Source organism: Apostichopus japonicus, chromosome 8, assembly GCF_037975245.1.
Source record: "Apostichopus japonicus isolate 1M-3 chromosome 8, ASM3797524v1, whole genome shotgun sequence".
NCBI lineage: Eukaryota > Metazoa > Echinodermata > Holothuroidea > Aspidochirotida > Stichopodidae > Apostichopus > Apostichopus japonicus.
The window spans coordinates 17,002,866-17,016,730 of record NC_092568.1 but is presented as its reverse complement, the minus strand read 5'-3'; the positions used below and the strand labels follow the sequence as shown (position 1 = coordinate 17,016,730).

General features: G+C 35.6%; 1 protein-coding gene across 1 annotated transcript in view; it reads right to left on the bottom strand.

Annotated features, from left to right (window-relative positions):
• Positions 1 to 13,865, bottom strand: part of LOC139970504 (uncharacterized) — a 49,732-nt gene that overhangs the window by 9,308 nt on the left and 26,559 nt on the right. Inside the window, exons 14-27 of the mRNA XM_071976267.1 lie at positions 9,977 to 10,084; positions 8,998 to 9,144; positions 7,855 to 8,094; positions 7,051 to 7,185; positions 6,652 to 6,777; positions 5,658 to 5,801; positions 4,350 to 4,413; positions 3,421 to 3,464; positions 2,578 to 2,641; positions 2,327 to 2,370; positions 1,724 to 1,793; positions 1,169 to 1,212; positions 715 to 784; positions 52 to 179 (exon numbers count right to left, since the gene is read on the bottom strand). Of these exons, the coding sequence (XP_071832368.1) occupies positions 52 to 179; positions 715 to 784; positions 1,169 to 1,212; positions 1,724 to 1,793; positions 2,327 to 2,370; positions 2,578 to 2,641; positions 3,421 to 3,464; positions 4,350 to 4,413; positions 5,658 to 5,801; positions 6,652 to 6,777; positions 7,051 to 7,185; positions 7,855 to 8,094; positions 8,998 to 9,144; positions 9,977 to 10,084 (1,428 nt within the window). The remainder of the gene's footprint in view (positions 1 to 51; positions 180 to 714; positions 785 to 1,168; positions 1,213 to 1,723; positions 1,794 to 2,326; positions 2,371 to 2,577; positions 2,642 to 3,420; positions 3,465 to 4,349; positions 4,414 to 5,657; positions 5,802 to 6,651; positions 6,778 to 7,050; positions 7,186 to 7,854; positions 8,095 to 8,997; positions 9,145 to 9,976; positions 10,085 to 13,865) is intronic.

Sequence of the window (13,865 nt, the reverse complement as noted above, 5' to 3'; positions counted from 1 at the left end):
CAGAAAACATCCAAATATGATTGCTCTCTTTCCATTGTAATTATTATTTACCACGCAGAACCGGACAAAACTGTTTGTAAAATACGACGTAGTTGTTTGAATAAATTGGTAGAAAAAAGCATAGCGATAACTCACCACAATCTTTCACTGTGCACCTCCATTCTTTTTCAGTGCAAGTACTGTCATGGTAGAGAAAAGGGAAAAAAACATATAACAGAGCAATATTAAAGCAATAAGTTACTTGTTTGTAAGAAGCTGTTTAAGTTGCTCTGGTGGGAAATCTATCTAACTTACATCTCTGTTATTTATTAACCAGTATGGGATCGTCAGCCTTAAAAAGTAAAGTGAGCCACAGAATTTTGTTTGAAATAATCCCCATTTTTGTGCAAGGAGGGGAGGGGAGGGGGGTGCATAATAAGAAAGAATTGTCACTCACTTCTTAAAGATGAGACAATTTTCAATTTCTTTGGGTAATATGACCATGCTTTAATTTTGCTGGTATATTTGACTGTTATTTAAAGATAATCTTGTTCAGGGGGAACAGCCACAATCAAAGAAAGCAATTGTTGTTACCCCTCTGTGTCCCTTGCAACCCCCTCCAACCTCATGAGGGCTGCACTGCTGCTTGTATCTGATGAGATATTAATGACATTGCTAAACAGTGAGTAAGAAATGATCATATTTGTAATTTTTTTACTCAAGTGCTAAACTTACCACACATTACAGTCATCTCTTCTAACTGATCCTTCCAAGAAAAAAGCATCACCGTCATCCACACAATAATCTGTGAATGGGAAAAAAGTTTATAGTTTCCGATTGAAATAGCAAACAATAACAGCAATTAGTTCATTTTTTGGGAGTACGGATCTTTATTGATGTGATGTAAACATACAGAGTGGATCGTTCATTAAACTATTTAAGTTGGAAAAACAAACTTCTCAAAGGAAACAATTTGTGTGTATTGAATAGCGATAGATTTTCTTTTATGAAAAAATGTTAAAAGAATATACTAATACGATATACTAAAAACACTGTTTGTACTCGGACGTATTGATTGGCAAGTGCGAGACATTATAATACAGATGGACAGCAGCTTTAAACATCATCTGAGCTAAGACTAACAAGAATTAAAAACACACAACTTAGCAAATGATGAACAACCACTTACCACAGTCTTTCTCTGTACAGGTCCAGTCTCCACTGTTGCAAAAACTATCAAGGGAATTCAAATTTTAAAGTATTAACCAGAAGGCATTTGGCTGGATGTGCAGGGTGGCACCAGAATTTCCAGAGTGGGGGATGGGGGGGGGGCAAGGTGAGGGCAAGTAAACAGTTTGGATGTTTGGGGTAAACATTTTGGAAGTGAAAACCCACACCTGCATAAAGTGCACATCACAGGAAATTAAGGGTGATCAGACAGGGAATGGATAACTGGAGGGAAAGCTTCATGATTGGGAGCAGGCTCTCCTATGTGCCCTTTTTACCCCCCCCCCACAACCCCCCTGGTACCACCTCTGTGGATGTGATTCTTTTTCATGATGGTTAAAGTCACACTTTGATCATTTTAGCGAAGAATATTTACATTTGTTACATATATACTTTGCATCACTGTCAGGTCCATCTTAGATAATTTTTTGATATTATCTTCATGATGAAAGAAAGAAAGAAGGAAAGAAAGAAAGGCAAGGAATTTATTATGGCTTCATTTTCCTCATCTCCTTACCAGGTTTGACAACTCTCCTCCCGTACATCTCCACTGAAGTATCTCTCTCCTTCATAAAGACAAGTATTTCCTGGAAATAAATAAATCAATAAAGTAAAATCAATAAAATAAACAAAAGATCACCAACACTCCTGATAACATAGTACTATTAAACAAATTGAATGAAAAATGTAGAAAATTAACACAATTTGTCACAATTATACTGAGTGAAGAAAGAAGATTTAAACCATACTAGCATTAACAAGAAATAAAGTGTGAAGTTTATGAATTTTGTTTACTTAAAGATACTATGAAAAGATATTAAAGACTAAAAGTTTATTGTACATAACTGTACCTTGGAAGGGTAAAGCAATGTTTGTGCTGCTTATACAAAACTTCTATTTGTGAGTCATAATTTCTTAATTAAAGAGATACAAGAAACAGGTTTCCCTGAAAACAACTACCCTCATTTTTCAGAAATATAATAAAATACTGCAGAGTAGACGGTGTCATGGGTTATACAATAAATTTAAAAATCCAAGAACTAGGAAATCCAAAAAATTAAAAAATTAATAAAAGAACACAGAATCATTCAATAAAAATCCTTAATATGAAAATACTTACTGCAATCTGCATCTGAGCAGAGCCAACCTCCATTGTAACAAAAACTGAGGAGGAAAAAAATAGCTGTATGAATACTTACTGAAGGACTAAAAATGTAACCGCAGAGAATTATCCTTAAGCAGTCAAAATATGAACTATGTAAAGAAATTATAGCACAAAGACATGAACAAAATGCCATTATCTGATTGTTTTCTTTTTGGAATATTTGATCGTGTCAGAGAGAATTATGAGTGAGTGAGTGAGTTACTCACCATGTCATACAACGATCAGTCCAAGTCTGTCCATTCTCGTAAAGCTTCTCCTCGTGCTCGCAATCTAAAACGAGAAACCAAATAAATCTGCTAACCATTCCCGGAAATGACAACAACAACAACAAAGGGAAGAAAAACTTTGTATATTAGAGATTTACACTTTCAAGCAATTTTTTCACTATTCTTTGTGTCACTGATATTTATCATGGAAAAAAAACCCTTGTAGAATATCATTAGGTCTCTGTCTGCAAACACTAGCATGAAAAGTCCTACTATTCGATATATTTCATGGTATCATATGACACTTTAATGACACGTTTAATTGTTTTATTTTTGAAATGATCATTTGTGATGTTTTATGCCAATTTTAAGCAATGCAAGCTTTTAAGTTTTTCGTATTAAGATTCCATGTAAAGTAATTTTATGTAGGTTACAATAATTTCATATTTATGATCTTTTATTATTCAGAAGTACGTTTCGTTTTATTTTCATTTTACGTTTTTTTTACACGTTTTCATCATTAATATTTATGTAACCAGGGCCTCGGGTTAGATTAGCTTGTTAGCTAACCGAGTCTTTTAACCCTGTAGGAAATGTATCATAATAATAATCATAATAATATTTGTTTACACACCTCTTTGTACATGTTTTAGTTAGTAGTTTCATATAAAGTGTATTTGCACATAGTTTATATAACACATGTACAATGAACCACTAGACAGCTAGTAAAGCAGCTCATTGTAATTCTACTGAACATCAGATGTAGAATTATACTGAAAAATATGGAAATGTTTGATATTTTCAAACATCCGGCTTATATTAAGATTTGAGGAGCATACTTACAACATGTCTCCTCTGAACACTGCCAGTCTCCATTACTGCAATTGCTGTCAAAATAACCATACAAAATAACAATAAGAAGTGATAATAGCCATACAAAAAACACTAACCAGGGATAATAACCATACAAAATAACAATAACCAGTGATAAGAACCATACAAAATACACTAATCGGAGATATTACCCATACAAAGTAGCACTAACCGGAGATAATAACCATACAAAATAATAATAACCAGTGATAATAACCATAAAAAGTGACACTGACAAGAGATAATAACCATACAAAGTAACACCAACCAGATAAAATAACCATACAAATTAAAAATAACCAGAGATAATAACCATACAAAATAATAGTAACCAGAGATAATAACCATACAATAAAACAATAAGCAGAGGTAAGAACCAGACTAACTCTAACCAGTGATCATAACCATAAAAAATAACAATAAGTAGTGATAATAACCATACAAAATAACCAGAGATAATCACAACACAAAATAACTATAACCAGTGATAATCACCATACAAAATAACGAGGGATAATGACCACACAAAATAATCAGGGATGATGACCACACAAAATAACATTATCCAGTAATAATAACCATACAAAATAACCAGGGATAATAACCACACAAAATAACATTAACCAGTGATAGTAACCATACAAAATAAGATAAAACTATTCACTAACAGAATACAGAGCCAGGAGAAAGTGGACAGTATTTTGTTGCTCTTGTTTTAATAGTGTATTAATACAACTACGGAAGCTGCCATGCACAATTGTTGATGTGATTTTCTATAGCATTTCACAATTCACAATCTGCAGGCTGTGAAATTGGCTTAACATTGTTTCTTTAAATTTATGATGACTACTGAATTGTTTTTCATATCATCCTTCAAGAGTAATCAGAATTCTACTTACCACATAATACATCCATCATATCGAATGTCGCCCTCACTGTACCTGACATCTCTGTGTGTACATTCTAGACAAGCAAAACAAAAAATAAAAGAGCTCTTTAGACAGATTTCCCAGACCCAGTTGTTAATTGTGTCAGAATTTACAGTAAACTTTTACACTGATAGGTGTCAACCACTTCCTACTAGCAAACTTGAATTGCAATCATTTAATTTAATTTTTACAGTTTAAAGACATTTATGAATGTTTCTACCAACATTGGGGTGAGTGGGATCATCTTGGCAATTAGGCTGAAAAAGGTCCTTCTGTTACTTTTCATTGTGCAAAGCACACAGGGAGCCCTAACACAATGTAATGACACATTGAAGTCAGCATATAGGTAAAGCTACCAGATAATGCATAACATGTCAGGGAGAAAATCAACACCGATATCGATAAGAAAAAGTTAATGAGATGGACTTTTTTGGACCAGTTGTGTGTAATATTTTAGCAATCCCTATAAGTGTCACACCATCTGGGATAATAATCTTCCTTCAACCTCTATCATGAATTACAAAAAAATTTAAAGCTTACAATTCCTTTGCACAAAATTACTATTGGTGAATTTAATCAAAGTTAAGCTGTGAGACAGTAAAGTATGATCTTTGGCCTTAATATGTTAATAATATATGTAAACTTACATATCACGCTCACTGTACAAAACAAGCCGATACCCACCGACTTTTCAACAACAAAGAACACACCGTGTGAATGAAACAAATGGTTCCATTGTGCACTGCTTAAAAGTGACTTGTCACTTGAATACATGGACTTCATGTGCATGACTAACCCCATAGATACAGATGTTTTCTATGGTAAACACCATCAAACACACTGAAGCCACTGCATACACCAAACCCACATGCCATCATCATGTTTGAAATTAAGGTTTTGAGTAAACTAATCTTTAGAAGATTTGATCAGATAACGTTATAATTTACCTATCAATAAATCAAACAAAAGCTGGGTGTGTTTGACAAAACCCTTTTTTGGTCAATTTTCAAGCTTTCTGTGCACAGCTTTACAATTGTTGATTTTTTTTCCCCTACCTTTTTTCTATCGTACAAATTGATTTGTCGTGCAAATACACAGATGTCATTCGTTACCAAACTCCTTGGCAACACATATTTCACCAAAACACTGACGGATTGAGTAGATTCAGTAAGAAAATTGGAAAAGGTCACAAATTATAAATGAGCTACTAACTGACCGAAGCGATTGAGTGTTCAATATCCGATCAACCAAGCAATCAATCCAATATTCATTGCTTACCTCTGATGTCACTCTCACAGAGGTCCCCTATGATATATGGTGGACAGGTACAGGTAAATATATTTCCTACTGAGGCGCAGGTACCATTGTTCATGCATGGGTTACTCTCACAGGGGGGAACACTTGGAGTGGGGGTTGTCTGAGCTGCAGAAATGAAAAAAGCAAGCAGGTAGAAAATAAGTAAGTTCAAAGTCAAAGAAACTATGTTCTTGTTTATGTTCAATAATCAACTTCTTATTCTCAATGTTAAGGTTGCAAATTAAGTAAATTGTTGTCAGAGATTGAGGGAGAATGATAAAAAAGGGGGAGGGGGGGTTGGCATGACGGTAGAAGATGGAGGAAGGGAGGGAGGATGGATATAGACCCTTTAGCTATAATAATTTATGAGAGGAGCTGTCCAATAAAATCCATTCCTGCGAGTCAAGAGGGAGATTTAAATATTACCAGAGTAAATACATTACTAGCATCATAGCCATTGTTCACTTGTATTATCTTATTTTACATGGACAGCTTTAATGTACATTTAAAAGATAAAAACTTTTAGTTCTCATTTTGACTACATAAAAATCTACCAGTGGTATTAGTTCTTTAGGTGAAGAATCCTGAGTTGATGAAATTTAAAACTGCATTTAAACTTGGGTTGTAACTTTTCAATAATCCGACGAAACTGTGTCAAAATTCCCACATTATTGTAAAATACCCTCAATCTAAGTTGCTGCAACCAATTATTTGTTCCTAAGAGAGTACTCAACTGCTTCAGTCCCATACAGAAAATAACTGTGTCCCACAAATTTAATTAATTAATTTTTTCCATTCACAATTGTTTCAAAGTATAGACCTAATTTTATCATTCCTAATATGCAATTATGGAGGACTACATTTGTGACAGATTACATTTCATTTTTTTTGGGCAAAATTAATTTTTTAACATTTCTGTAAATATGTTGAGGTGTAAGTCTACGTTTAGGCTAAGACAATGCAGCCAGTTGTTTACCTATAATATTGCCAGCACAAAATCTGTCAGCCCGTAGACATCTGCAGCTATATCCTGTGATTGATGTGGCGTTAGAGTAGCACGTGGCATCTGGACCACATGGTCTACTAAGACATACATTGGGAGCTGAAAAATAACAAAAAGATATTGGGAGGTAAATTCAATGGCTTTATACCAAGATGACACAAAAGAAGTACATCTCGAAGGAGTCAAACAGTGCAATTCTTAATTGTAGTGTATCCTCCAGTGTTCTGTAGCCAGACATATAAAGATACCGAACTATGGTCTGCCATGCTTAATTGTTGCGCCTGAATTGAAAAATACATACTTTCAGTGAATGCGATTTACTTGTATAAATGCCAAGTGACAAAAAACAGAAAATTAAGTGGGAGAACTTACTAGGAAGTAAAACGGAACAGGTGGCACCGGCATAACCTGGTTCGCAGAGGCACATAGGATAATAGCTGCCATCCTTATCGATGGCAGGTATACAGAAGGCGTTGTTCTGACAAGGCTTGTCGGTGAGGCAAACGTCTGACAAGAAACATGATTGACACAATGAGATATAGGACGATAGTAACATAACATGGATTGTTAGAGAGGCAAAAGCATCGCCCCCCCCCCCCCTCCCGACTCCACCTGCCCAAAAAAACAACAATTTAATGAACAGAGGGCAGTATTACAGAATGAGGAACATTTAACGAAAGCAGTCTGCAGTATAGCATAGCAATGTAAGTATAAAGACAACACAGTATCGAGACGCCAAGTGGCAGTGTCACATGAACCCAACCATTGTTACTTGTGTCATAGGCATCTGTTAAATAATGATTATGTGATTATATGAAGAAAACCAAAAACTGCAACAAAACAGAAATTTTAAAAGATGTGGTTTGTCATTAAAATATTGTAAAAAGATGAGCAAATAGAGAACCCAACTCAACAAATCAAAGGAAAAATTTGCACAAATTGTACATCTAAACACTTATCAGTGGATTTGAATAATGCAGCTGAAGAATTCCACAACTATATAACTTCATTTTACCATGGTGATATTATATTCAATACCTATACATATTCCATTCATGCTATCAGATCACAAAATCATTCTGAGAAACTATCATGTACTATATATGGTGGTGCACACATCTAACATCAAATCACGCCAAGGATTAATGTGAAAAACTCGTTGTCAATAGTAATTACCTCCGTTGGGTGGAGGCAGTGGTGCTGTCGTTTGCTTGGTAGTGACCGTAGACGTCCTCGGGGTTTCCGTAGACGTCCTCGGGGCTTCCGTAGACGTCCTCGGGGTTTCCGTAGTCCGTGTATCATTAGAACAGTCTAATCCTGTGAAGCCTGCGGGACATACACAGTGGTATCCAAATGCCATGTCAATCGGCAGACAGGTACCTCCATTCTGACAAACATGGCTGTCACAGGGATGAGCTTGAAAAAAAAAATGAATTTGAAGAAAAAGAAGAAGAAGAAATTCACTGTATGAAACTTAAGAAATGTATAGTCATAAATTATCTCATTGTAACATCTTCAAGTGGGTTAAAGTGTTTAGAGTATCAACAAATCAGGAATCTGTACCTACAGCCCAGACAAATGAAACTTGAATCCTTCATTCTGGTTTTTCGAGTAGTACCGACAACCAAAACAAGAGTCGCTTTGAGGCACATTTGTTAAATATGACTTCCAGAGAAGTGATTTGTCAAAGATTGCTGGTTGTCAAGGGCAGCCATTACTGACGGGATGCTTTGATTCATTTGTCTTTTTTTAATCATGCTTCTGGTTGTTCTCGAATAAAAGAAAAGTCCCTGCTATCCAGCTGTCTTTTTGTAAAGTAATTAGGCATGGATCCAGGGGGTTTACTAGCCCACTCCATCCCTCCCAACCTCCCCCCCCCCCCAATTTCATCCCTAAAAAAAAAGAAACAAATGAAATGAAAGTAGTTATTAGCACAGCCTTGCAGTGTAGACCTAGTTAAAGACCTAATTTATAGCATAGGTATGCCTAGGAATACACCATTCCACATCTAAAGTTTCAACTTTTTACTTCGTGGGGGACGTCAAGAAACCCACTCCCCCCTCCCCCTCCACGGGAGTCAGCTTCATCAACCTCACCGCCACTGCCTCCTCTTTAAGATCCCGGTAAAGTTTGTGATTTTTGTTGAGTCATACCAGAATAAATTATTTCCAGTAGAAAGAGTACATGAGAAGGAAGTGAACGGCAAAGTCTCAACCCAAGTAGCTTACTTCCTTGTTCTGATTTTTCGATCGAGATTATAAATAAAAAAAGCAAAAACGAGACAAAAGAAATCACGGAATAAATGGATGATTGAATTACCTGGCATTTGAGGTGTAATTGGGTCATCTGTAGGGGGTACGGAACAATCGATACCACTGTATCCATTGACGCAGTCGCAGTAGAATGCAGTGGAAAACATCATACACAATCCACCGTTCTTACAGCTATCGCAGGGACCGGCGGGAGCTGTCGAAAAGGAAATCAAAAATTAAAACCCGATCACAAAGAAGCGAGTAGAGGTCAAATAGTGAAACACAGGTCAAGTTCAACGAGCTCCACAAGCATTGACTTAATCTGATTTCCACGGTTAGAAATGCAAGCTCGTCTATACATTGACCGCTTAAAGATTGTTTTCTTTTGAATACGACAATTTAGCAGGAAACCATCGCAGAGCAAACTGAACATTACAAACCGTCTTTTCGCGTTCAGAAAAAAAAAAATGTGCCAAGAATACAAATAGATATAGTGGACATTGTGGTGATTCATATACTTATTGACATATGCAACAAAGGAACTAAAAATTCATTAGTCACTGTTCATTTATTGTTCTTGTATTGTTATCTATGTTTATTCAATTCTGGTTTCATTTGATACGAGAATACAAAGACCTGATTTTGCTGAAGAATATGATCAAGTTTATCAAAGGATCTTGTGAATACCGCAAAGATTTCACAAAGTCACTAGCATATGCGTGACAAGACATTCTTTCCAAACTTTAAGGAATTAATCGATATTATAGCGAACATAAAATGTTCAATGTTAAAACAAAGAGAAACAACTGAGTGTAAGAATGATTTGTTCATGCTGTGAGCTGTATTTGAGGTGAGACTCTGACTTGGAAGGCCAGGGGGGAGGGGGGGCAGGGATGTTTGGCTATTATCTTTACTGTCTCACTTTTGTTGACTTTCTTTTCTTGTCTGGGAGTGATCTACTTTTCAAGTCCCACAATGGCTTTTAGTTCACTTCCTTTCGCTTTGACACATTCTTGTTTTGAAACCAATAAACTGAACTGACTCACTCTCACAGATGCTTCCAGTAAAACCTTCAGGACAATTACAATAGACAGCTTGGTCTGCATTCAGGTAACACTCTCCATTGTTCTGACAAGGGTTCATAGAACATGGAGCTACAGCAGAAAGACAAAAAAAAATCAAAACTACAGTATGAAATGTTTCCCGAAAGGTAATGAGGGCGGTAATGAAGAACTTTGCATGCATAGACTCTGGATGTGTGACCTGATTAATTTGCAGATAACATTGCAGGGTCCTACCTGTTACGCGTAAGATTTGTCAGAGGGTACGTTCTACTCGTAATACGGCTTGTAATTTGGCATGTAATAACATTTATGAGTAGTCAAATGAAAACTTTATTTCAGAACACAAAAAAATAAATGTGTTCCTGATACATCATCTGCTTTTCAAGTTGTTTTTATTGTTTTTTAAGATATATTTCCATTTTTTTCTTCTATTTAAAGCCAACTTACGTTACCCCTGTCAACATAATGGACTGACCTACAAAGGTCAAGGTAAATCGACTATTGGATAGAGGGTTAACAATTTCCATATCAAACACATATTTTAACATTTAAAGACAAGTTATCTATATACTGTTATCAACATTTACTATTTTAATAGTACCAAGTACAATTTTAATATTCCTTTGATAATTTTAATCTACCTATTGTATTTTTTCCCCCTAACATTGACAAACAGTGCAGACCCAATGATTTTAGTAATAACAACATTTCTGAAAAAATGACGGTCTAGCCGCTGCTGGCCAAATGATTTTTACCAAAGAAGTCTTCAGCTATGAGTACAGCATTTCTGTATGTTGCCATGTTGGACGAAGCTAACCGTATTAGTAATTACCGACTTTGCAATCAGGGTTATAGTAATTATCAACTTTGCAATCCGCAGTCCCCCTCACAATTTTGCAAGGTCGGTAAGAATGGCTCCACAGTTTTTCCATAAGTTCATGTGGTAGTTATATGCCTTAAAGACTGCTTACAAATTTATTTTCCTACATTGGAAATTTTGGGGAATAAAAAATCTGTTGGGACTAATCTCCCAGCATACAGCAACAAGTTTGGCTCTGTGTCTGTGTTACCTAGGCAATTAGGCAATTAGAAGAAAAAAAAACATCCAGTGTCCATGATGTATATATATTTATCTCACTATTAATATATATCTCGCTATCTATCTCCAGCACTGACTTGATTTATGACCTTCTACCTGTGTAGTACGAGCACTATGACAAAGAACTTCACAGTTTTATTATGCTTAGTCAGCACCCTGGTGGAAATTCCAGTTGAACTTTTGAACTGGGTTCAACTGGAATTTTCTATACGGAAATTGGCCCAAATTTGAACTAGGTTGAACTGGGTGAACTGGGGTTCCCAATGTTTTACTGGGTTCAACTATGTTTTACTGGGTTCAACTGGTTCATGTTCAACTATGTTTTACTGGGTCCAACTATGTTTACTGGGTCCAACTGGTTCAACTATGTTTTACTGGGTCCAACTGGTTCAACTATGTTTTACTGGGTCCAACTGGTTCAACTATGTTTTAATGGGTCCAACTGGTTCAACTATGTTTTACTGGGTCAACTATGTTTTACTGGGTCAACTGTTTTACTGGGTTCAACTGGGTCAACTATGTTTTGCTGGGTTAAACTGGGTGAACTATGTTTTACTTCTTATATTTTTAAATAGTTTGAACTGGGATCCTCAACTGGTGTTATCTACACTTATATAACACCACACTATAAGAAGTTTTCATTTGTTAACGGTAGATCTATATTGTAAGTATTAAGGGTGTAAGCCACTGAAATAAATGTTTGTTCTTGATCAGAGAACTCTGGGTTTGGTGTGATGACCTAACACAGAGCAAGAAACATATAAAAATGGAGAAGTCAACTGGATTGGATCAAAAGAAATTATAATTATGAATAACGAACAATGTACAGCTGATCTGGGCCCAGTCAAAGAATTAAATGAAACAACTTGCAGTCGTGAGGTGCGCACCCAAAATATAAAGAAATACGCTTAATTTAAAAGTCTGTTCTGGGTGAGTTGGCCTGCTGGTGACATCAAGTATTCTACGACCTCAGACCTTCCACGACATCAGATATTCTACGACATCAGTATAGTTGAGCCCAATAAATGGTTTTATGAATGTCCGATCCCAGCAAAAAAGTATCCTTTAATTTATATGAAATAGTGTTCCAGGGTATCCTTTCAGTAAAATAATGTCAACATCCTTTGTAGTAAAATAATGTCCTTTATGTATAGGTGATGGTGTCCTGGAATATCCTTTATTGTAATACAATATCCTTTATAGTAAATAGTATCCTTTATAATAAATAGTGTCCCAGAGTGTCAGTTGAATATCACAACTTCCATAAAATAATAAGGTCTACAGTAACTTGAACTATGTAAATTAAGGTTTAAAACAAACTATCCAGCCATTAAACTATCTTTCTCTTCTTTTACAACTGCCTTGCTCAGATACTCATAGCCAATTGCCAACTCCCTATACTGTACCCTCACAAAACTCCTTTGTTCCTAAAATATATACACACAGACCCCATTTCCTGTGAGGGCTATTTTCCAGGAAGAACAAGATAGTTGCCTAGCAACCCAGAAGAGAGAAAGTTTTTAATCAACCCTTTTGCTGCCACAAGACAACATACAAATGTACTGTACACATGTATAACCCTCTGTACAATGAGCACTGCACTAATAAACAAGTAAAACTATGTTACAAAACAAAACTATATGTAAGAGCTGACTATCTTACACTGTACAAATGAAGCCTCACTTGAAATTAGATTGATAGTTTAATTATATGTTCATAATGTTCAGTGTAGGGCATCCTCACATTTGTAGCATATACGTGTAATGCTGTTCACTTTACTAGGCTAATGACTTTTGCAAAGTATGTTAAATGCCAATAGGACACTTCATGTTTGAAACAACAATCAAGGCAATTGCGTAAATTTTGAAAACTGCTATTATGTTTGCTAGTTGACGATAACTTTCCTTAAATCATGCGGCTAAATATAGGTGTTAACTTGAGTATAACTAGGTTAGGCCCCTATAAGCTAGGCAACTATAACGTTGGGATATGTCTAACGTTAGTAATTGTACCATGTGATATACCTAGTAGGGAACCGGTTTGTTAGGCCTAGCCTATACTATAGTCCTAAGTCACTAGCCTATATACAAAGTTTCTTTTCAATTCAAATATTTATGATAAAGAGCACGTTTACAATCAATTATAATGTTACAATTATAAGTTAATAATATAAAGATACTGCAAGATCACAAAGGAGGGAACTTAGCCGCGGTAATAATTTAAAATTGTTTGCAAAATCGGTTACAAATGCGATTATTCTGAGAAGCTTCTGTTGCCGTATGCGGATTCGGAATTTATAAATTTAGCGCTTACACAAAGGACAGATGTCAAAGTTCAAATTTAGTCGGATCATACTATTTTGCACTAGGAAGGCATTTTGCCTACCAATTGTTCAAATCGACGAACAAAGTATAACATTATTTTTTTCAAATTTATTATTTAGGAAATATTTCATATTTGTAATCATTGCGGTACAAAAATGTAATCGTTTCATCATATTGTGATAAATTTGACAAAGATTTATTTTACACCCCTCATAAGTTGGCTAATTTAGCATTTTCAGTATATTACGATACGGTTACTGCTTCCGAACTTACATTATAATATTCTTGATAATTACGCCTAAAATAAAAGCAGTCAACATAGCCCAAACCCAGTTGAGCCAGTGTGAAACCTAGTTCAACCCCAACAGGGCAAGTTCACCAGTGAACATAGTTCAAACCTAGTTGGGCTTATGCAAACCAGTGAAACCTAGTTAAACCCCAGCTGGGT